The sequence below is a fragment of the Aythya fuligula genome, chromosome Z (genome assembly GCF_009819795.1).
Source record: "Aythya fuligula isolate bAytFul2 chromosome Z, bAytFul2.pri, whole genome shotgun sequence".
Classification (NCBI taxonomy): domain Eukaryota; kingdom Metazoa; phylum Chordata; class Aves; order Anseriformes; family Anatidae; genus Aythya; species Aythya fuligula.
This window is the reverse complement of record NC_045593.1, coordinates 24,066,856-24,092,419: the sequence shown is the minus strand read 5'-3', so window position 1 is coordinate 24,092,419 and position 25,564 is coordinate 24,066,856. Positions and strand designations below refer to the sequence as shown.

Sequence of the window (25,564 nt, the reverse complement as noted above, 5' to 3'; positions counted from 1 at the left end):
ACAGAATAAGGCCATCCAGTCACTTCTTCAGGAAAACAATTATATGTATAGCATGACAGGGGCATTTATAGTCCAACCCACTGAATCTACAAGGGTTAGAATAAAAACTGAGTGTTACTTCATTTTTTCCTGGCTACACATAATATATGGAAAAAGACATAGTTACCTGTATAAATCAATGCTGTAACTGAGACAAGTCACATACTTTGCTTAGATACTTTCCAGGGTTATCAGCACATATATGCAAGCAATGATCTGATTGATAAAAAATCATGTGCATGGTGATTACGCAGGAAGTTTGGGGAGCTGGGAGAACAAACTCCTCCTTCATCCCCTTTTATAATGTCACAGCAGCTGCACTAAAGAGAATAAGGGGCAACTGTTGGGAAAAGAAACAACCCAGGGCACATACAGATTAGTACAAGAAACTCATCTATAAACAGTAGATGGCAGAACTAGACAGAATAAAACTTTGATTTGACATAGGAAGCCATGTTTTATAATTTACCAATTCTCTAGAAAGAAATCTGGGGTCTCCTTACCCTTCTCTGACACAAGAAAATCAATACTTGTCAGAGAGCTGTTGCGTTAATCATTAAAAAAAAAAAAAACACATCTAAGACAAAACAGAATGAAAGTTCAGACAAAAAGAAAGAAAGGACAGGCTGTGTCTGACTTGAGGAAAACTCAGCTGCACAAATGTGCAGAAAATATAAAGCCACCAAGTAACAGCAGTGTAGAATACTATATACCTTCATAATAGTTTAATACTTCTAATAGTGACTGCTAATCATGTTTCACACCTATTAATTTAATGTTTCATAAAGCCCTACTTGTATGATCTGTTGAAAGGGAAGTGATACTGTCTGTACTGGGCAGGAATTCTGTACATAATATTCCATCAGATTAAACCTCAGTAACTTTATGAATTATGAGCTGTCAGGCACTTTTCTCATCTGCGGCAGAATATACTTCTTAGAAATAGGAGCTATAAATAAGACAACAGATGTTCTTTGTTGGCTTCAACTGAAGCACAGATAATTTTTAAAAAGCAGACCGTAGTTAGGACCTGTAAAAACAGTATTTTGCTTCCCTCTATGGGTGAATTTTTGTAGTACTCCTTTTTAAACTATAACTGAGCATTTGAAATGGCTGCAACTATTTCCATTTAGTATTAGCAAAATTAGAAAAACAGGAAGCCCTGTTCTAGGGAAAAACTACACAGCTTAAGAAAAAAATAGTACGTAGAACATATTCTGTCCTGCAGTTCACTGCACTGTAATGTCATATACAATGCTTGAACTGCTTTGCAAAAGAAAACTCCTTACAAACTGAAGGAAATGGGAAAAGTACTTGTTTATTCAACTGTCTTTCAAAGTGTTGCCAGGCAAGCAGAAACAGTAAAATAAGAAATAACCAAGAATGCCGTAAAATAAGATGTCTTTCTGCTTCTAAGTAGAGGAAGGCACACAGTGAGCTGAAAAGCCCACGCCAAGCACCGCTGGAGGTATGCACCACGTGGGCAAGGAGTGGGGTCCCTCACTGCCAGTTTGGGAGAGGTGCATCTCACCTCCTTCCATCCCTACAGAGCACAAAACATGGCTAAAGGCTTCCCACACCTCTCCCAGGGCTTGCAGGCTGATGACTATTTCCATCTTACCCTTATTTCTCTCAGATTACCCTGTGACTCACAGGAGCACAGCAGGTAGCAGGGTTCTCACAGCCCCTAACTATCAGCTGTATAAGTGAAGGAGCTTTCTAATACTTCTAAACCGAGCAAGCCAGCAGTCCTCTGAGTGTTATTCTGAACACAGCAAAAGAAAACATTTTAAGGAGTAAACACCTACTCTTCATGTCCTGTTGATGCCTGCAGGTTCCCCACTGGTAGTTTGCAGTTGGAGAGATACTGGCAGATTAGAGTTAAAATATGGTGTGAGTACCCAGTTACCACACCCCGATAAGCAAGGTTTAAGATCACAGAGGTGACAGTAATGAGAGCAAGGTACAGGGAGGACCAGCGAAGTACAAAACACTGCCTTTTTCAACAAGAGAGGATCCTGTACATTTCCTCCTCCTTCAGGATGGCAGTTCCATGGCTAGAACAGAGCTGAGCTCTGGAAAAAAACAAAACAAAACAAAACAAAACAAAACATATATATATATATGTATATATAAAACCAGCAATTCTGCCCAATTCTCCTCAGAGATACTCACTGCCAATGAAAAACTGTGCATTCCAGCTTCTGTCAGTGCTTTTGTTTGAAACCTAACACAACACCATGAAGGAAAAGCTATGACACTGAATATGCAAGCATACTGTGTCTAAGCATGGGTGTGAGGATGAAGTGTGTTCCACCAACATCTGCATCTCGTGACCTACTTAACTGGTTCCCTGTGCAACTTGCAGGGTTATTATTGTCATTAAACATCCAAATTGCAGCAGTAAGACCTAGAAGTCCTTATCAGAATTGGAACAAACCTGTGATAGTTCTGTTCAAACAAAGCCTCCCTTATGATTAGCTAAGAAATCTCTTAGAATTCATACCAGTTGCTCTACTAACCTTCCTGCAAACTCTACCTCCTCTTTCCCAAAGATAATAAAGCCCTGGAGTTCTACTAACTTCTGCATTTTGGTCCCTTTTTTTTTTTTTTTTTTTTTTTTTAATAAACAGTGAAATCCTTGCAAAAGTGTATTTTAAATAGGGTATATGTAAGTTAATACATTTACACAGTATTTTGCTCTACAAAAAAGTTCCATCTGCTGCCTGTTATACTTCACAGACAGAAAGATAGCTAAATTTAAAAAGTACTGAGATCACAACATCAAGCACTAAAAACATAGGACAGCTATGACGTAAGGTAGTATGTGCCATTTCAGTTCTTCTTTTGACATTATGTTAACCTTTTTCCCATGAAATTACTTTGCTTATTTCAGCACACAATGTTTAGTGTGCAAGGGATAGAACCCAGCTGAATAGCTGAGGTACTTATTACCTTGAGTATTATCCAGATTGTGAAAGAACACTTGGTCTTCTAGTAGGCTCATATTCTCCCATTTACTTCCCCCATCAAATGCAAGTCCTCTATTATTTCATGTCCAACTCAGCTTTCCATGAAAGAGTACTTTGTTCCACAACTTGTTTTCTAACTCTTCAGAGCAAGTGAGGAAGGAAATACATACTCGGTTCCTGGAAACTTTTGTCATTCACAAGAGAGAGACAGCTGCCTATCTTTTAAGGGAAGGAATGCTGAGGGCCATGTCCAGAAGCACTTGAAAATATTGGTTCTGGCCAGCCACCACCATCTTCTACCTTTTCTGGGCAAGGCTGTGGAGAGTGTGATGGTAAGATGACTTCAGTGACCTCCACGACAAAAAGCTTTACAGATAATGCCAAATTCCCATGCTGGTCTTCTCAGACATTTGGCCCTTTTCACCTAAAAAAGCAGATATGTTTCCTTCAAAATGGCTGGGCAGTTACCTACTAAATTCTCTTCCCACATAATCATGATGGTTAGTAGTGGTGCTCCAGCAGCATCTCCTCTTTATAACAGGAGCAAGACTGCTGGATGGACATTCAGTATGAGATACTAGGGGAACTGGAACTCTCTCCAGAATGATCTGTCTCACCTGTAACGGATCCTTGTTCCTTACTGCTGTTTCTTTCATATTTTTTGGTTTTACTACCATGATTTATTTATTTATTTATTTATGCAAGGCTATCACTGGTTTGTGGTAATGACTCTACCTGAGAAGCATATTTTAAAATACTCTTTCTATTCAGTAATCAGAATACATTAAACTTCAGGACAGCATTTTATTTTGCTCTGAAAGAATATTTTGCCACCTTTTTTTTCTGTGAAGAAACTAAGGTAGGAGGACACAATAAATCACTCTCTATCTATAGGCAAGCAATGTAGAGGAAAAGAATAAGCTCTTCATTACTGAAAGAAAAAGATAATGTGTATTACTGTGTTTGAGAAGTCAAGTTGTTTAGATCTGGAAGATTTACATAAAAGTACTGGCAGAAACTGCTGACAGATAAAAGCCAAAACAGTTCCTTCATCTTGGGAATTATGGGAAACATAAGTACACAGAAAGTTAAAAATAATGAGTGTACAGCAGTCACACAGAAGAAAAAGCAAACAATGGTAAAAGTAATCCAGCATCAAAAGCTTTTTTTTTTTTTTTATTGTGGAAATGAACATATTTCAAATCAAGTCTTTTCCCTCCTTAAAAAAAAAAAAAAAAAAAAAAAAAAAGTTTAGGGCTCTATCTGAAAGGCAATCTTTTAAGAAAGTAAAACTGGGTTAATCCTTACACACATTAAACTATTTGCTGATCTGACACAGATACAGAAACAACAACTTTATTCCTGAACTGTATCTACAGAGAGTTAATGCCACATTTGTCTTTAATTTCAGATGAAGAAGAAAATTCTCAGGCTTTATAATAATAGATTCTCTGACCCATATCATACACCTGTCTAGGTTTCTCTCCATAGCAATGTTAATGTTGATTTCTCATCCCCACTATATGTTACACAGTTGAGATGCTATACAAAATGGATGTCATGGAATATGAAGTACAAGCACTTACTGAATGAACTTAAAGACCTCTTTTTCATAAATCACTGTTTGTTCCCACTGCACTAACTTTAATTTAGATCTTAGCAGTTAAAGCTGTGAAGTAATTTCACGGATCTTTACAAAGCAGTCAGGGTCTCAACTGGCTGGTTAACTGCAACAGGACAAAGAACTTTATTTGTGTACTGTCTAGCACATGATGTTGCAGAAATTCATACAGTGTAAAATTTATTTATGGGAAGTGTTAAAAAATTGATAAGAACAACAAAGATAGTGTAAATGAAAAGCTAGCATGAAAAACTGTCCGTGCTATTTTACATTACATTTTACATTATCTGCAAAGATTGAAGTCAAGGGTAAGAAGGCATGGAAAAGGATTTCAGATTGCATTGGTAGTTTTCCTTTGGAGAAAAATAAATAAATAAATAAATAAATAAATAGGCAAAGCCTGTCTTTAAGAAAACCCTTAGAATGAGCTACACATTGAACTCTGATAAAACCTTGTGCAACCTCCATGAAAGCCCACAGCATTAAAGCATTTCTTAAGGTCTAAATCAAAGAAATGTGTCTCTTTTGAAAATAAGTAGTATCATGGGAAGGAGCGAGGATGAAGGAGGAGTAGATCAGGCTGAAATAACTGCAAAAACAATCTCTATATGGTCTTGGAAAGCCTAAACTGGAGAAGAGCTGAGCAAAGAAAAATAAATAAATAAATACATCTGGTTACAAGCTGACATGTCTCCTATGATTTTAACTCATGTGCTTAAATGAAAGCTGCTGTTCCAGAGAAGATGCCAGGGAGGCAGAAGCTCACTTTATGTCCTCTGCAAAGACTCAAGCAGCACTCTGACCCCCTGCTTCCCTTCCCTTCCTCACTGCTGCCACTGGACATTTTCTATTTTCTCTAGAGAAACTTCATGGGGAGCAGGATCAGGCCTTACGCTGTCACTGAACTTAGGGGAGTACTGAGCATATCAGCGCTACACTAATATGCTGCATAGCTAAGTGCTGCAAGTATACCATGTTTCTATGAGTCACACACACACACAAAGAAAAAAAAGTAAAAAAAAGTTTTTCCACCATCCTGATCCTGGCCATGAAGTTAACTGCTCTTCTGACACATCCATATCTGAAAATATAATAGCACTATCAATACTTCTATCTGCATTCTCATATAGGTACAGAGAGCCATTAAAGCAACAATCACTCATAAGAAACGGGTGGAGGTTTGTGAATCTGAAAGTCTTTTGGCTGGACGGAATATGCCTTCTTCCACACTGGCCAGCAAAGACTGGGAACCATTCTGCCAAAAGGCCAGGCATACCTGGGTTGTTTTCCTGCTATCCTACCAAGTTGAAACAAAAAAAAAGTAACAAAAATAAAAAGGAACTCTTACACGTCTGTTTCTGTTACTGTGCTCCAGAGGAATCCCTTCATCGTCATCTTGCCAAAGAAAGAACCAGTTACCTTTATTTGACCCTAAACAGAAAAACACACATCTTCCCCTTTTTATTTTACATTTTTAAAGGAAAGAATATCAATGATTTTTTTTTTTTTTAAATGTGGGCCATGCCAATAAGCAAAAGGATGGCTCACTTGATTCCCAGATGGAGAATCCTTCCAGAAAACTAGTTCCCTGTCGAGAGCAGAAGGAAGAGGAATGCATACATTTTAAACTGACCTGATTTTTTTAACAGGCTTATGACTCCCTGTTTTTGAGGGTACTTCACACGACTTGCCTGCTACATCCGAACAAGCATCTTTCTACCTATTCCTCTTTCTAGTTTTACCCTTGCAAACTTGGGTATGCATCTCTAAAAACTTGCATCATAATTAGCTCAGCCATGGTATCTTCTTTACAGAGGCAGCTACAAGACAAAGCTCCTCAAAAATAGTAAGTGCAGCAGACAGCTGGTGTAACTCACCTAAGCCTTACTACCACCACGTATGTAATTCCTGCAGGACTAAGAATCCCTTCACAGGAGCCTGTCACCTCCCAGAGGGTTCTAATATTTCATGCTAAACGTGCCATGAATGTGCCATTAATAGCCTGTTTAAGAGAGATCAGTTTGAGCAATCATCTAAATCTAGGTCTTGTTTAAAGGGAAACACTTTTTTTTTTTTGTTGTTGTTCTAAGCAGCATATTTCTTGATTTCTCAGGGGAGCCAGCCCTGCAGCTTCTCTTTTTCTTGCATTTCAGTACATCAGTCAACCTTCCACCAGTCAGCTTCCCACATCTCAAACACTGTTCTCAAACTGGGAAGTCTTAGGAGACAAAGCAAAGCAACTAGTTATTCTCATGGTATTCAGTCGGGAAAAAATAATGCAAAGCACTAAGTAAATAATGCAAAGCACTCTGATATGTGCTGCCAGAGGTTGCAAAGGGACCTGACTGGAGGGAGAAAGTGTGAAGCCATAGGTGTAGACTCTTCTGGATGCACATATACTCAACTTGCCAGGTTTCTGTTTCCAAAACCCTGGAGGATTCCAAAGAGCTATGTAACGATTTTTTTTTTTCCCCCCTGCAAAAGAGCTGCAAGTTACGTATCATAAAATTGCAGGCACAAATTTACATATACTGAGAGTCAATACTGTATCCATACATCAAGCCTATCAAGACTAAGAGCAAATCACCTGGGTGCTGAAATGTCGACTAATGCCATCATCTGACTGGGCTTTGTAAAGGAAGCTACCTTTTTCTTTTCTTTCTTTATTATTATTATTTTTTCACTTCTTTAATTTGAAACAAGATAAGCGTGGACTAAAGATTTCTGACAGGCCACAAACAGCTGACCAAATCACATTTAACGTGACAGAAAACTCTAGATTTCCTAAAATATTACATTTGTCCTAAAATGAGAGAACTTCATGCTTTTACTTCTGAATGGCTATCAACTTGAGCCCAATAGAACAAATTGGAACCACATTGAAGTCTACTTTTCCTGCTTGCTTTATAGCTTCACCATGCTTTATGCATATTACATGTTTTCTCTTTCTCTCTCAGCATTTGGTCCCTTTTTCCTTCTGGCATTCTGTAATCCTGCCAACCAACAAGCTTTGCTTTTAATAAGTAGATCTGCCAACTTAAACACCAGTCTCCTAAGGCAATCAAATAATGAAACACACATGTATGTACTTGCACGTAATCTGTCAAATACCTCTATAGCCCACTACAAACGATTTTTGCAATACGGGGTTTTCATAGGAGCATGCTTTCATATACCCTTGGTTTTCAAAGATCAAATGGAGTGGTTCTTCACAGTCCTGTGTCTTGTTTGTACATACAAATGTAATGGCCTGCAGATTACATATCACTATCTACAAGGCACGCGAGATATGAAAAAAGAAAGAATAAAGGATGTGCAGGCAACTTCCTATGAAATATGCGTATTTTCAATTTTTTCATCTTGGTATAGAGGTCTTGTACAACATATCACAGATTCCTCCACAGCAGAACACTCTTTCCATGTCTTTTGTGTGTCTGGTGAATTAATGAACAACCAGTCAAGAATATGTTACCTACCTCCCGAATTGCTCATTTATCATCTGCATTGACACTCTCTTAATTTCCACCTTCTAAACTAGCATTTCCCCAAGAGAAATCTAATATATGTTGCTAGTAATAGAGTTATCCAGGAAAAAAACTTTGTCACACTGGGATGAAGTTGCATTGCCATGCTTCTTGATTAAATAAGGCCGCAGTTTACAGCATGGCAGAATAACGAAGTTAGCAAAAATATCTTTCAAGTATTCAAGTTATTGACTCGTATTAGAAAAGTAGTATTAGCTTTCAAGTACTATAATTTCCCATACAACTCTTGGCATAATTTGGAAAAATTCCTACATTGTTTCCATTAATCACAACTACAATACAATGAAAAAAAGCAAAACTACTGGACATACATCATAAAAATGTAAAGCAAAAGGTATTTAAAATGTGCAAGGCTCTAATGTACATATTTCAGTTACAAAACATGCTCTACATTTACAGTGAAGTGCTGAGAATTTGAAACTAGAAATTCTCAGAATCAGGAAAAAATTGAGATACCACTAAATGTCACCACATCTGTTCAGTGTGAGCGCTCACATTCTAGTAATTTTTTTTGCTTTTGATGCTTATGCTTGGATTCCAGCTGGTGAAGCTGGATGATGCAGGGAGAGGTATGCCAGTAAAATTTGATTGCTCTGAAGAAATCCTCTCAGACTCCCAGTACTCGGCAGCTGAAGCCAGCAGTGGAGCGAGTAGACGGTACTTGTTCCTTTTGACAAATTAAGCCTTACACTATCAAACCTAAAACAGTTCTGGTTCTTGGTTTTAGTTACCTTAATGAACATTTAACCTAAATTTTATTTGAGTTCTGTCCCCAGAATCAGCTTCTTGCAATGACTCCCTATTATGAGAAGACTACACTTAAAACCTTAAAATATCTTAAAACGGTAGTTATTTATTCCTCCTTATTTTTGGGCTGCCTTATTCCTCACAGGAATTATGATGCTACTTTTACTCACAACAGTGTCTTGAAGGTGCCTTAGTATCTGTGAAGCTCTTTGAAGGTATTATCAGCACACAAGGCAATGAAGAAATCTGTATCTAGAGAGGAGAATACTGTGAAGAAAAGGGGGCTTAAGACCACAAACTAACAACCAGAATGAAGCAATTCTCTTCCAGTGAAGACCTCTAAAATGAGCAGAGCAAGCATGAGAGGGAAAAGGGATCAAGGAGATATGCAATTAAAAACTGCATCAGACTTCACACACTCTAATGAGCTGTAATTACAAGTTTTAAATGCATAGTTCTGCAATCTTAATGATCTCCTCATACAGTGTGCAATTCACTGTATACATGCACATGCACCACGGTAATAAAACTCCGAATTTATTTTAAATGTAAGAATTTGTTACAATAACAGGATATTGAATTAAAAATGTCACCATACCATTTTCTTGCTTTTAAGAAACCCTCATTACTGTCACACTAGTTACCCAAACAAGCAGCCCTGAGAAAAAAATAGCCTTGCCAAAGCAGCATGGAACAAATTTTTCACTTGTATTAGGGAAGATGACTGAATATAACGGAAGAAGATAGCCGGGTGAAAAAAATCTCTACACTGTCATCACCAAATACTACTAAGTGTCCATCCCCTGTCCTCCCTCCAAATTAAGACATTTTTACTACTAAATTTGCAACTCTTTTTATAATGGACATACAAAGAGTATGTCCATACAAAGAGTATGTCCATTATAAAAAGTAAATATCTAAACTAATATCACCTCTATTAAGTATGCACTAAAGGGAGGAGTCTGGACACGTTAGGAGCATGCTTAAAATTATCTAGAAATTACAAGCTTGATGCAGGAACTACTAGTGAAATTCAATGCGCTGTGTTAGTAGAGGAGCTCAGACAAGATGATCATAGTAGTGTTTCGGTTCCATCTCTTCAAAATCCGTGAAAGTACAGTCAGAGAATGTCCTTCTTTACAGCAGTGCTCACTGTGTAGTATTGCATGCACGTTCATATTATATGCAATTTGGTATACTGAGAAAAGAGAATTTCTGCAGAACAGAGCTAGCATAATTATAGCAATTGTACTCCAAACCCTAAAGGCAATGAGAATTTTGTCCAAGAGAAATGAGAGAAAGAACTGTGGGATTTGTCCCACTGCTACTAAATCCTGACTGTAGGTCTGACCCTCTGCCTTCTGAAGTCAAAATTGGTTTTGCCACCAATTTAAAGGAAAGCAAAGTAGGAGCCTGCTGCTTCTTGTAAGAACAAGTCTTTTAAGTAAATAAAAAAATATAATATTTACAAGAACAGCAGTTCTTTAAAATAATCTCATTTTTAGTTTGCATCCAAAGGGATTTTGAATAAAACTCTTTAATACTCTGCTTAGAAGAGAACAGCTCTCATTAACAAGCATGGGCATGTTACATCTAAACTACCAGACAATCTACCACAGCATTTGATTGACTGGGTGTTTAGATCAGACAGACAATGAACAGAAAAAAAAATAAAAAAACATTCTCATCCTATTGGTGTGTTCTTTCTGTGTCATAATAAAACCCTAGATATTTGTCTTAGAGGAAACATCTGGAGAAGAAGCACAACAGTTGGTAACTGTCTTCCCCTTTTTTGCTGAACTGCACATGCAACTCAATGTCCTGTGTCTTAAGTCACTGGGGGGAAGCACCCCAACGTGCTACCCTTTTCAGTGCAAGGTTTAGTATCAGGGACAGAAGGGACTTTTCACTAGCTCTAGGAGACTAGTACAGTCCCAAGCAGTGGTCAGTTATGTACAACAGATGAGTGCCAAATGTTCCTCTATTGGACAGTCAGAATCCTCCCAGAAGCCAGAGCACAGCTGAAAGAAGCAGGACTTCATGCTAGGTGCCCTGTAGTAAACACTGTTAAAAGTTGTGACTTACTATAAGAAAGCAAAACAAACAAACAAAAAAGTGTCCTGATACTTATGGGATTGTGAAAATCTCTAATTTTACATATAAGACTGCAGCTTAGACAGGCTAACAAAAGGGTCTTGGAGTTTTCAGCACTAAGTCTGAACCCAAGAGGAAGTTAGAAAATCATGAAAGTGGTGGGGAATGCACATTGATCTTTCAACCAACGGTAATAAATTATAAATTCAGCAAAGCAAAGAGAATTCATACCTCTGTGCCCTTGAGGACCCCTAACTAAGTGAACAGAGGTCCTTTATCCCCAGATATTTGATATGAAAGTTTTGCTACTGACTGTTTTGAATATGACTTCCTTAACACTTTCTCTATTGAACAGGCCAGACTGTGGGGACCTTTGTTCTCAGAACTGGCTTACACTGGAACAAAAGGCCTCCCTAAATCTTTCTTTCCATAAGAAAATTGCTTATGTAGGCTAACGAGCAACTATGTTATTCTGGCTTTGGAACAACTGAATAGATTTGGACTGGCAAGAATATAGTCTACATTATACTCAAACATCTGTACAGATTCAACTCCAAAGTACCCAAGATAACTCATTTCAAAATGTCAAGGGATGACTTTTTCTGATGTTTCTCTCAGGGGAAAGAGTATATTGCAAATAATGCAATAAATGTGAAACAAAGAATGAAAGACTGCGTTACAGTCAGAGGCACAGAGCAACCAAATCCGAAGCCAAGAACTTGATGTTTCCGTGGAGCTCCCAAATGGCACCAGCCCATCACAGAAGAGCTATATATCACCCACACACGGACAGCTCTGGGACCTGTGCTTCACGGAGCCAGCAGACCATGGGAGCAGAGCACACCTCACTGCATCCCACCCATATCCTGAGGGCTTGCAGCTCTTTGCAGACCAAGGCAGGTTAGAGACTCCTCAGGCATACACCATCAAGTAGGAGGAAAGCAGGAAATCACAGGCGGCTTTGCAATTGCCTCTGTGAGTCCTCACCTGCACCAAGCAGCTGTATCACGGTGAGGAAACAATTCGTGGCTACATCTGCAAGCAAAACAGACATTTTCACTTCTCCATTCAAATGCAGCACATTAAAAATTAAGAATTAGCAACAGAGGACTTGAATGTGTCATCATGGTGTTACACACCATGTGAAAGTAGGAAAAGGACTGCAAATCTTTGCCCTTAACTGCTTATTTCTGGAATGTTTCTGGGTAGAAGGATAATGAAACCAGACACAGCTGTGCAACCTTATCTATCACTGTGTATAATTAGTGGTTTCTTTCATTAATTCCCTAATTAAAGTGCTTTGGTCTACCTCCAGCCAAAAGCAGCTCAGGAAGAGAGGCTTGGAAATGAAATAGTAACTTCACAAACTAAAAGGCCTGCCCTTGACACAGACTTTGAGAGGAAGGCATAATACTCTTTGAAACATGGGTCTATCCTGTTTGATACTATTTAGATGTCCTTCACCAAGACTAATCCTCCATGCTCATCAGTCCCCTACAAAATGTTGTCCAAGTGGGATGAGGAGATTGAGGATGAAATCAGTGACAGCACTCTCTTGTACCCTAGCAAATAAATTTCACTGTTATATTTGTAAACAAGACATAAAGAACTCATACAGCCATGCCTCCTGGGAGGTATGTTTCCTCCTTGGACTACAGAGATCACTTTGCACTATACTACCTCCTTTCCCATCTAGCACAGGAGTGCTGGATCGTGCTGCATCAGATGTATTCAGTCCTACAGGAGAGAAGGAGCAAGGAAGAGGCTCATGAACTACATCAATCTGATGTGCTCAACTGAAATATCTGGCTATCCGGCAGTACCTTTACATTTTTGAGTATGCATGTTTTTTTTAGAAGGAAACATCAAATGGTAGGAAGGGTTAAATGCACATCTGGTCTTCCAGAATAGAGTAACACAATTCAAAAAAAAAGTATCAGTCTAGTTTAAGCCTTGCTCCTCTGTTGGCCAGAGCTGAATGGCACAGAACAGAACTATCTGCCTTCCTTCAGCAGGTCTGCCTGCTACAGGAATGTCTTCCCCTCCTGGACACTACTGAGTGACCTGCCAGCATGGATGGAAACCTGCATGTTTAGACCTAAAATGGGTAGATCTCCCTTCTTGTCCTCGATATCCATGGTCTCTACTGAAAAAGCAACCTCAGACATTAGCCTCTGGGAAATGCTCTAGCCCAGCAAATGATGCCAAGCACATATGAATGCATCCAGTGAATTATACAAGCAAATTGTTCGACTGCTAGCTGAACTGTTAAAGACCTTTTCCACTTTTCATGCCATAGCATGCCACAGTAGTTTTGAAGTACAAGATAGTCCTAAGAGATATTCTGAAGAGTACAAACCATACGCAATCACATCTTCCCCTAGCGCATGGTAGTTGCATGCTTTGGAAACACTGTCCTAGGGACTTTTGATTTTGGATCTTTATTATCTAATAAGGTATCAGCCTAAATATCATTTTCACATGTTGTCTTAAATGTAAACTATGCAATCCTTTTAAAAAATAGAAAATAAATAAAGAATACTGTTTGAATGCTGCTCTCCTAGACTGTTGCATACAGCATTCAATTAAGACTGAACAAAAAGCAGTGAAGTTAGTACAGAAATTTATACCAGCAAACGCTTTACCAAGAGACTCCAGGCAATGTTAAAGAATGCGAAAATTTCTGTAGCAAAGTGCAAAAAAGAAACACATACCTAACCATAAAGAAAAACAAAATAAAAACAAATATTGTCACTGATGAAAATAAAAAGTAGGATTGTTTTTAGACATATACTTTGCTAAAAGCATGAACAGAAGTTATTAAGTTTTAACCACAGTTACTGCTTCAAAAAAAAAACAAAAAACAATTTTCTCTTTAAGTTCTCTTAAGTACTTAAGAGTCTCACCAAATTATTCTCAGGACTTAAAATCCTTCTCCAGTTGAATTCCTTTTTAAAATCCTGTAATTCCCCTCATCATTCTTAGCTATTAAAATAAAGCAGTTCTTTGTATGGTAGCCTTCAGATTGATTTCACGGATGTTCATCATGGAAAGTAGCCTTGGAGCAAGACACAGATGTGAAAGAGTGCACAGCCAGCTGTAGTTACAACACCTGTGTTCTTTCACACAAGAAAATCTGGATGTGTATATGGCATCACACAACTATTTAAGTGGGCATGGCTGTTTGCTCAGGGTGCAGAATGATCCATTCTTGGCAAATATATAGCAGCATGTGTTGCTGAAACTTACAAACTGATATTATCATATGCAAAACTAAGTAAGAACTATTTCCTAAGCAGTGGTGTTTTTTTTTCAGATGTTCCTGGATCACAGCTAAAAGAACAGATTGAGATAATTCCAGTTGAGAGGAGTAGGCTACTTCACCTTTGCCTTGTTTTGTATCTTGCCCCAGGAAGATTCAAGTCATCGAGAGGTATTAAAATACTCAATCTGTATTATAGAAGGTAAAAAATTCCAGCAGAATCACTCAGCAAGACGCCCCTTTTGTAACTATAGAAAGGTGTATCAAAATGAGTGCAATAAAAAACAGATGAATTTCTTATAGCAACAAAATAGTACTGTATTGCTTCCAGTTTCTTAAAATATGTGAGGAAAGGCAGTATTTTTAAAGTAATTGATACAGCTGGGGAGAAAAAAAAAAAAAAAAAAAAAAAAGACATTTCAGCCACACAAGCCTATTCAGATCTGAAGTCATCCCCGAGGAACATGAGGAGCTTCTGTGTGCCCCAAGTAATATAATTTTTCTCCAGAAATAGCAATTGGTAAGTAAAATAAAACATTTTTTTTTCCCACACAACATGGAAGACAGTGGTTGTGAAGCTCCTTCCTTCCTCTTGCTTCCTTCCTCCTCTACCAGCAGGTGGGGCCAAGCATCAACCATGAACTTGCCCAGGTCTCAATGTGAACACTAACTAGCGTTTTTAAGTCCAGCTCTGGGCTCACTGTGGTGCTCACAAAAACTATTTTGTTTACTATCACCCTGCTCTTACCACTAAGAAAAAAAAAAAAAAAAAAAAAAAAAAAAAAGCTTTGTCTCAGTTCAATACAGCTTGCAAAATATTTGTTTTCATTAGTGGTAAAACCAGGTGGCGAGAGCTCTGTTTTCAGAGATGCACCAATCTAGCAGTTTGAAATTTGCCTCATATACTGAGAAACGTGACCACAAAGAAGCTGCTGAATTTTTCTGGAAGGAACTTGCCCCATTTCTCACTGCAAGTGGAAAATCAACAGGCTTTGAAAGTTTGTGACCATAGGGCATTCCGATGACTGCAGCCAAACAAAGGCTTGCTCTCTAACTGAGCTTTTTAGGCTGAGTCCAAGGGCTCTGGATTGAGTGGCAAATACATTTACCAAACGAGATAGTGACTCATCACTTCACCCCATAATTTCCTTTTTCCATGTGCCTGAATCAGAAGAGATGACTCTTCTCTTCCCAGCTGAGGCTCCAGGTTTGCTGCGCTCCACTTACTATTGTCCCCCTACTTTACAAATGTAAATAATTTTCAGAAATTCAATCTCTCTGCTGGCTCTATAGCAAAATTAAATGCAGAAACAAATTCTACAGCATGTTCAATTCAACTGTGCACAAACGGTTTTCTGCTCTCTGTCAGTTTGGATCCTTGTCAGACATTGCATAACCCGGTCTTTGAAAGAAAGAGTTTCCAAATGTTCTGTCATTATCTTTGTCTAAGTCACTGATCAGTATCTGTTCAAGGAGAAAAGTAAGGAGGGCTGCTGGTTTTTTGTTTGTTTGTTTGTTTTAAATTTATGGTATAGTTTCATCATAAGGAGGAAGAGCTTCTGATTATTTTTAGGCTCTAAAACAGCTCAAATGGTATGAAGTGTCAGCAAACACAACCCTTTTAAGTTACACAGGAAGTCACAGGAAGCTCCAAAACATCAAAATAGAAAAACTTCACATGAAGCTCTCTTTAGCCTTCTGCAAACTGGCCTTCATTTAAAAGTGAGAATTGAACACTCCAAGTGAAATCTGAAAGTATTTAGGTCAATTAATCAAAGCTTTATACACCAAAGTCTGTTTAAAATCAGCTTTCAGAAATGTGGTAGAGAAGCAACACTAAGAAACAAAGTACACAGCCATATCAGCCTGAATAAAAGTTCAGAAAACTCAGCTGGACTCGGAACAAATTATGCATTTTTTGTTTTCAAAAGTTGTTCTGTGAAATGGGGCTAAGTAAGAAAAATCAGCCCTATGGAGGTGCCATTTAAAAAAAAAAAAAAAAAAAAAAAAAAAAGGGAAAGAAAAGAACCTCAAGACAAAAAGAAGAATTTGTCGTATCAAGTCTCAGTCACATCAACTTCAGGGGCTCTGGAGGAGGGTGTGAAGGTGACCCTGTGCTGGGTTTCCACACTTGAAGTGCCTTGACCCCTCCCAGTGGCAGCCATTCACCCTGCTTTGGTGGGAGATGGAGCCAGGGAGAAAATCGAGAGCCTCACACCAACCACACAAATTAAGTCTGCCTTTTGGTAGCTCTGACCCGCACCAAGCCTAAAACTGAAAGGTGCTAGAGACTTCCTGGGCCCCCTTATTTTCATATCTTTTCAGATGCAATTAAAAAAAAACCCAACCCACCAACAAAAACAAACTCAGACTAAATGTACCTCTTCATTGACAAACTTAAGGGGAAGGCAGACAAAAATTCAATGGTCCTAGAATTTCCTTCTAGTATCCTGACTTCTGGTTTGATCAGTTTGTTCCAGCAATTTAAATGGGTTCTTGATAAAATAAAAATCTGGAGAAAGATTTGACCTAGGTGTTAGAATAAGTAAGTTAATGTTTTAGCAGAATTTGACACCATCAGTAGTTTCATTTGCTTTCAAATTAGCTTCTAATATTTAAAAGATCTTTCTATTTATAATAGAGACTGACAGCATAAGACAAGCCTGATGAACAGCTCTGCCCATGTTACCAGCCACATTAATGCCTATGCTTGTTTAGGTGCCTGCAGTTACTTGCATCTGAGTGCTTGCAGCACTGTGAACACTGGCAGCATTTTGCGTAAATATTGCAAGTTTGATCTACAACAAAAGAATTTGAACACTGGTGAGCAGCTGATCACACCTGAAAAGGCTGGGAAAAAAACATTCAGAATAAATATTGAAGTATTAAAGATTAATGAAATTATTAGAAAGTAATTTCTTTTGAAAATATATATGCATTCGGTAAAATTAAAAGAACTTGCACGATTAAATATAAATTCTTAAGATCTCCAGTTCAGTTTCTGATATTCTTATCCACCACATACACACATAGGTATGTACAGAATTGACTCTTCACAGACTGACAAAAGTATACAGATTACAAATAACTAAGATACATTTAAGAAGTCTGTTTCCAGTTCCCCATTAATTTGTCATTTTGATACACAACAGTTTCAAATCATCAAGCACTGAAAATATAAACTTGACTGTATTTGGTCAAGCAAGTTTCATACTACGCATTAATTTATTTGAAATACGCTCCCAGGGTGTAGAGACAAGTATCATCCTGGGAAGAATCTTTTGGCCCACTGCCCATGACATTGGCTGCCGGACAATATTAACTGCGCTATTCCCTGCACCATATTTTATATGCAGAAACAGCATAGCACCCTGAATGTCAGATGTACATTGATCTATTATTATTGTCTTTAACTGAACTACAATTCCTTCTGCACCTCTGATTTCATCATAAACATCATTTTTTTGTATTAATTTGCTCAATTAAAAATTCTACCTTCTTTATTTATTTTTAGTAATATTCTCTCTCTGCGCTTTTCATATTTGTTCTAATATTTGAAGCATTCTCTGCCTTAGTTCTTTACTACAAAAAGAGCTGTGAAGACACTTCAAATAAGTTTTCCCAATTTCTTTTAAATGACTTTAAAATTAAATACATGATTTTAAAAATAATTACACCTATCTCTTGAGCCATCTTGAGTTAAAATTTCTGTGTTTCCCCTACTTCTTGTTGAGGAAGGTCTAATCCCTGCTGCTAAAGTATTAGCAAGTGTGCCTAGCCATTTACATGGAGTTCAGAATCTTAAATTCAAAGAAGGTATGGGAATTTATATATATATTAATTAGAAAAATACATGGTTGTAAACTCATTCTTAAAAATGTTGGAACATGGCAGGATCATGCATGCAGACTTTATCTGAGGTTAAGGTTCCCAGTTAAATTAGCACATTTTCTTGTTTCAAATCCCCACAGTCCCAAAATATTAAGAACAAGCACATGTAAATAGTGCTCTGTTCTCAAGGCAATAAAATTCAGATTAGGAGAGAACTAGTCACTGAGGCTTTGGGCAGTGTCTAATCCCATGGAAGCAGAAGAGGGTACATTTCAGCAGAGCTCCCCAAAACCTGCAGCAGGGTTTCACAGGGGAGCAACTCCCAGCAGCCAAAGCTTCTAGAAATACCTGTTATGAACACAAACCCAAGGCAGGCTCAGAAATTGAGATTAACACCAGGACTTCTCATTGCAGTGCTTCGGCCAGTTCACAGCATGGAGGTGACAACAGGAGCACCAAGCAAGCATGAGCACAGAGCCCAGGTGAGTTACAAAGCACTACTGGAAGTTCAAGGCATTGAATGCATCAAAGCCTCAGGTGATGGTTACCTCACTGCAGCAGGCACATGTGAAGAAATCAGAATTTCTTTCCACCCTCTGCCTCTCCAAATGACCTGGCTGTGCTGAGCTGTCTATCCATACAGCAATGATTATCCTGCAGCTACATGTGATGGAGGCAACCACCTCAGCAGGTGGGTTAAGAGAGAAAGCAAACCTTATCTGATCAGCACATGCTAATATCTAAATCAGGGAATTATCAAAGAAGTTTTCTTTCAAATGCAAATATCCCATTTTCTGAAGCAATCAAGTAAGAAACCGTGAGACTTGTGTGGCCAGAGGCTGAGGGTTCGAGGACAGTATGACCTAAAATGCCACCACACACCCTTCTAGCTCCTGTCCGGGTGTACATACACCATTGTTAGAATGAAGGCATTATAGACTTACAAGCTATTCTCAAGTGTTTGAGGATATTGCTGTGCTAAACAGTTCATGTCTATTCCTTATTAAGTCCCTACCAACATGGAAACACTTCTTCTAGGTTTCTACTTTGTTGCCACATACAGTTTTCTGTATTTCTGCTCTTATCTCTGTTGATTATCAACACAGCTAAATACAAGATTTTAACAGGTGATGTTGCAAACGTTTTTATTGAGGCAAGTAGTGACGATACTATTCAGGACCATGGTGTCACTGTGAGAATAAGCCACACATTGTCACTTGTATTTCCTATAGCTAGAAATACCGAGAATTTAAAGCATTAAATGTTGAAGTAATATGAATCACTCTAGATTTTTGAGAAGTGAAAGGCCAACGTAAAATCCATTCTAAGCCAAATGTGGCTTGTTTGTATGTAAAACTCTAATATCTCAGCATCAGTCAATAATGCAGACAAATCACTCTGATGAGGGGTTTTTCATTTTGTTTTTAAATCTACAGCTTTTCCAATTCCTGTTGTCTTTTTTCTACTAGCATAAGAATTCTAATCAAGTTCTGTCTGTGCTCTGTCCAACATACTGCTGCAAATGTAGGTTAGAATGCAATTTATGTTTAAACAAAGGAAGATATTTCCTTTGTTTGTATAAGTGCTATTTTAATACTGCATGCCCTACCCTGAAACAGACAAAATTAAATATGAATTTCTCTTTATCATCACTCTATTGTTCATTTTTAAATACCTACTCTTACTTTTAATGCCACATGAAAACCTCTGTGACAAAGTACATAAACAGCATGTGCCTATCAAATCTTCTGCTGTTGGCAAGAGAGTGATGTGCAATTTTTTACCACCAGATTCACCAAGAAATTTCTTAGCAGTGAGTTTGATGAACCACTGAAGGAAACATGTCCATCAGCTTCTTGGAAACATAAAATCAACAGTAACTGCTCATTCTCCATTTAAGCCTTTGCAGTTGTGAATGTTAAGTACACCTTTACACCTGTAAGATGTAGCTTACAGTAAGGCACTGCAGCAACCAGTAACTGAGGCAAAGCACATGAGATCACAAAGTATATGAGCTATGTATTAAAAGCACGCATAATTCTTCATTGACTGAAATGAGGCAGGCACTAAAAAAGCCTGATGAGCACGTGCTGTACACACATACATACAGTCATATAAGGCAATGAAACAAGAATATCTGAAAAATGTGAAAGACAAACACACACACACACACCTTCTGAGAACAGTACTAACCTTGTTGCTCACTCTCTGCTTCAGCTTTTGCAGGACTTGGCGCGACAGGAAGGGGTCGAGGAGGACGAGGCTTTGGAGTTGGGGGAGATATTTTTTTTCTTCCAATGTACTCTACGTAAGTTCCTGGGAAATCCCCCCTCTCCCCTGTGGTTTCATTAAAGCCATTTAACCAACCAATCTCATCAGGCTTGGCTTCTTCCCCTTCACTGAATCCAAGTGCTAGTAAGGTACCTTTATTCACAGTTAATATATCTCCTAAGTGCAAGTCAATGTCTTCTTCTCTCTCTTTCTTGTAGTCATATAAAGCTCTGTATTGATATCCTTCAGCACTCATCTTGGCAAATGGTTTAACATTCAAAAGTGTTACTAAACAGTATCAAAATGCAATTGTCCAGTTATTTTTATGTACAGGTAGATTCAAGATGTACTAAATGTGATAATAAAAATGTCAATAGCAATGTCTAAGTAATAAAATCCACCAGAGAATCAAAAAGCACCAGGATCTACCATTTCACTACTGATGGTTCTAATTCATGCATTTATTATAAGTCAATGTCTGTTGCAGAAGAATGGGTTCCACTTCTTCTATGTCTAGCAGAATTCTTCCAGTTAGTTCCTTTTCTCAGCTTGCTGGCAATTCTGGGTCTCCATACTCAAGTTCAGCTGATTGTTGCAGCCACTTACACCTTCTTCTGATGAACTTGCCATAGACTGCACACGTACCTTAAATATTCTGCCACGGAACTCTGCATGCATGCTCTTCCTGTGAAGAGAAGAGAAAACTGGTATAGTCATTTCAAATTCTCTAGATGCTTGCAAACTTAAGATTCTGCTCATGTTTTAAGCTTTCTGTAACCCTGGCAGGGATTGTGTGTCCACCAAAAGAGCCCAGAACAACACTCAAAAAAAAATGCAACATCACACACACACACACAAATCCGTCAACTAATGTTCACGATTTCATAAGGGATATGCCTAATGACTTGAACCAAATTTCCATCCCTGCAGTACGAGGCATGCTGCTTCATACTGCCTGCTTCCTTCTTGGTGGCTTATTGCTACTGCAGGCTCTGAGAGCAAGAGGGCTAAACCCTCGAGGTATCCCTGCCACAGCAGTATCTAACCTGGCAGGAAGGTTTCACTCGTAATCTCCCCAAAGACACACAGCCGCAACCCCTGCCCACAAAAGATCTGCCAGGACAGAGGTGGAGCTTGCTGTAATTAGTGCTGATGCACCCGGTGCTGGGGTACTCGAACTCCTGCTGCCAAGGTAGAAACCATGCAACAACCTCCAACTCAAAAACTGTATCCCCAAAAGCTATCGGAGGGAGGGGTCTTTTTGTAACATGCGAGAGAAACAAAATGTCTGAAATGCCTTTGCTAGATGGGTACCATCCCTGTCTTCTTAAAAAAGGGGCACTTCTCCACTCCCCCACCATCCAGGTGTTATTTAATGTGTTTACAGTAAAACACTGAAAAAGCAACCAGCAACTGAAATGGGCACACCCAGACCACCTAAGCAGCGCTAGCAGGAGGAAGGTATCAGGGTGTATGCTTAAATTACACTACAGGCAAGAGACTACAGGCCTAAGCATTTGACTCAAGGTTGCCTGACTATAAAGGGAAAACATGATTAAAAAAAATTAAATTTAGAAAACAGTAGTTTAAAGACATATAGAACAGTGAAAGTTTTCTAAACATTACTTCAACTGTTACTCATTTTCATCTACTTAAAAAGTCAAGCCCAATCATAACTCGAAACACCACCCTGGGAACCAGAAAGTGCTAACTATTCAAAAGTGCATTGAAACTCCTGAACTGCAGCTGAATAAAAGACCTGAGGGGGCTACGTAATACCAGTAGGTAAAATATTAACTGCACACTGTATACTTAATGCCACAGAAGGCAGATTTTTTTATTTTATTTTTTTTTAAGTAGCACTCTCTTTCACACTGTAAAGGGACAAGAGAAGACAGGGCTGGAATAGTGAACCTCTGACAGCAATTTTCCACACCGTTTTCTCTAATGTCTCAATCATCAAGCCACTGGAAAAGCGCTATTCAAAAAGCTAAAAAGCGCTTATAAGAACTTATATGGGCTTCCCTTTTCAGTGCATGGCCTGATCCCTAGTTTGTATGGGGCTCCTCTTCAGTCCATCAGGTCTAAATATAATTCCCTGCAGGTTGTTACGCAACATCTCTTGTAACAGAAGACATAAGAAAGTCTTGCAAGTTCTTGAAGAACTTCCTTATCATTCACTGCAACCAGTTTTGCTGTAGGAAAGAATATTCTGAGTCTGAATTAGACTTCTCATTAAAAAAAAAAAAAAGCCTACACACATGTATTTATTCAAAAATTTTTCCAATCTATCCACAAGAACTAGGCATCCAGCTACCACCAAAATTTTAATGACAAATTTCTGTAGCCACTTCTGAACACCCAAACTATGTGCCTTAGCACACATACTACCAAGCATCACAGACTTAACAAAAATTAACACAAAGAGAATTTCACCGATATTTATTTCGCTTTTTCTATCAGAAGAAAGTGCACAGACATTAAATTGAAAGGAAAAAAAAAAGGGGGGGAGGGAGGACAGGGGACGATGACAAATCTACAGCACAAGTATCAATTAAATTGTACAGAAGTCTTTTCAAAAGCATGGGTTCTTCTCATAGAGCAAGGAAACAAAAGACACTTTCACACCTTGGATTTCAATGTTGGGGCTAATCTAAATGTTCCCAATCAAAACCAAGAATGCACAGCAAAACCTGCTAGAAAATTACCACTTCTACTACATTAAATATTCCGAAATATTTATTCTTTTTAAGAAAGGTTCAACAAGTGCTCTGCTACAACTACTCATTTTACTCCTACTGCCTACAGGCATTTTGGCTGTTAACCAAATAAGTCTTCTAAACACTGCATAATTTAACTGACTTGACCTAGTCCTCTGATTTTTTATTATCAAATGTATCATAGCAACTTTATGGCCAGATATTTAAGATGAATACTTGTACATCTTTCACTTGATCTGACAATGCAGAATTTGTCATGCTGTAAGAAAATGTCTGTGACAGTTTTGAAGCATATCTTTAAAAATAACTCAAAACCTAGATCGGAGAGAACAAAAGGTGCAATTTAGTTGCATGCTAGAACAACTCAATGCAGTGTTGGCAGCAAAGCTTCCCAAAACCCATCCTCCCCGGGACGCAGAGCTGCAGCACTGGTGTGTACAAAGTGCCCGGCACCACTCTTGGTACAGTGTCCCCCACATCTGTCTCCTGACTGACCTACTGTGCACGTACCTTTTTATATTCTCAATACCTCTCAAGTCTGGGGATGGAGTGTGGCTCAGACCCTGCGAACCTTGCAGACAGCCCTAAGGCACATGGATGAGCAAGTTGTATTTTCTCCATAGCAGCCTGGTAACACTGCAGTGTCTCCAAACAGCCCTCTTTGATAGTTCTTCATTTTCTGCTCTGTTAAGATTCTGTATAAACAGACTCCCTTTACTCCAAGTGGACTAACATGGTCTCTACCCTCAGACATTTTGAGTCAAACTGATTTAAGCTGATTACTCTTAAAATAAATAGCTTGGAGACATCTTAAGTAGATGGGAAAAAACAAACCAAACACTTTAGGCAAGAAACATTGTTGTATTTGAGATGATGCATTACTGGATTTCCAGCTGGCGGGTGGAATGGAAAAGGAGGAAGAAGCATTGTAAGAGAATCAAATGCTCATTTGTTTTTTATTTACTGTCTAAGAGCTTGATCCCAATGAAAGATTCCCAACTTCAGGCAGAATTCTGGTCTCTCAACAGAATGGTTTCATATCAGCAGCTACGAACTTTGACATTCACCAGAAAGTTGCAAGAGGTTCATGTAAATTTAAGTAGAAAAGGAAGGGGACGTGAAAGTGTCCCCTCTACCCCTCTTTCTGTCCCTGTTAAGAACGATGGCTGGCTTCAACCCCACTGGCACTCCTTTGGGGACTGAGAAGAAAACCAGCTACTACTCAGTGAACCCACGCCACTGCCAGCCCAACCAGAGGGGCATTTGTGGGTGTTACCAGTCCTGCACCCCTGGATCAGACAGTGAAGATTTTCTTTAATTAGTGAATTTAATAACCGCAGCTTTTTGTATTGTCACCTCTCTCTCGCACTTGTGATCCCTCTAACGCTTACTCCAAAGATTTCCAGTAACTCCCCTCGCACAGGTACCGTGGGGTTTGGCGATTTGGAAGTTCAGGTACCGCACGTCGGGGCGGCACTGAAGCAACGGGAACCTGCGTGCCAGAGGGGGAGCCGGCTGGCCGGCGGGCTGCTCTCCCCGCTAGGTGTCCGCACACCTGTAACTCTGCAACTCCAGCCTCGGCTGCCCCTCCACTGCGATGTTGCCGTGCTCCGAGAGGCGACAACCCGAGGGGCGAGCACCACCCGGGCGCGCGATGCTCTGCAGGACAGCGAGGTCCGCGGTATCAGTATGCCTAACGCTTCATTGTTTAAGCCCTTATACAACTTCCAGCCTTAGAGAGGGAGTTTCTAAGCCCGTGGGCTCTCTGAACTCAGCAAGCCCGAAGCAAGAAGCGCGTTTCCTCGGCCGCAACACAGCGCACGTCCCGCTCCCAACCCCTCACAGGGGCTGCACGGCCAGGCGAGCGGGGGGGCTCCAGCTACGGCCCCGCTCGCGGCTCGGGGACGGAGCCGCCCCGGGAGAGCGCCGGCAGCGCCCCGCCGGGGGGCAGCCCCGCCGCCTGCCGGCCTCACCCCGCGCCCCGGCACCGCCGGCGGAGCCCAAGCAGGAAGCGCCGGGCCGGGCCCCGCCGCCGGGAGCAGCTCCGCCGCCGCCACCGCCACCGCCGGGGCTCGGCGCCGCCCGCACGGCCACACGGGGCGGGGGGGCAGGCGGCGGGCGAGGCGGCGGCACCCCGCTCCGCTTTACCTCGCAGCAGCAGCAGAAGCAGCAACAGCGGCGGCGGCGCCTCCCTCCCTTCTCCGGGGCAGCCGCCGCCGCGTCGCTCCGCTCCTCCGCAGCCCGTCTGCTCCGTCCCGTCCCGTCCCGTCCCGTGCCGAGCCGAGCCGAGCCGCTCCCCGCTTCCCCCGGCCGCGCTCGCCGACCCAGTGCCGGGCTGCGCGCTGCCCGCCGCCGCCGCTGCCTCCGCTCCGCCTTCGAGCCGCCCGGCGGCCGCCCCCTGCCTGACGGCGGCCGAGGGGCGGTGCCGCTGCCTCGCCGCCGCCCGCCGGGCCCCGGGAGCC

At 40.1% G+C, this 25,564-nt stretch overlaps 1 protein-coding gene across 1 annotated transcript in view; it reads right to left on the bottom strand.

Moving 5' to 3' along the window:
- Positions 1-25,359, bottom strand: part of PIK3R1 (phosphoinositide-3-kinase regulatory subunit 1) — a 54,590-nt gene extending 29,231 nt beyond the window's left edge. Inside the window, exons 1-2 of the mRNA XM_032206600.1 lie at positions 25,251-25,359; positions 20,305-21,067 (exon numbers count right to left, since the gene is read on the bottom strand). Of these exons, the coding sequence (XP_032062491.1) occupies positions 20,305-20,638 (334 nt within the window). The 5' untranslated portion in view covers positions 20,639-21,067; positions 25,251-25,359. The remainder of the gene's footprint in view (positions 1-20,304; positions 21,068-25,250) is intronic.
- Between the last annotated feature and the right edge of the window lie 205 nt (positions 25,360-25,564).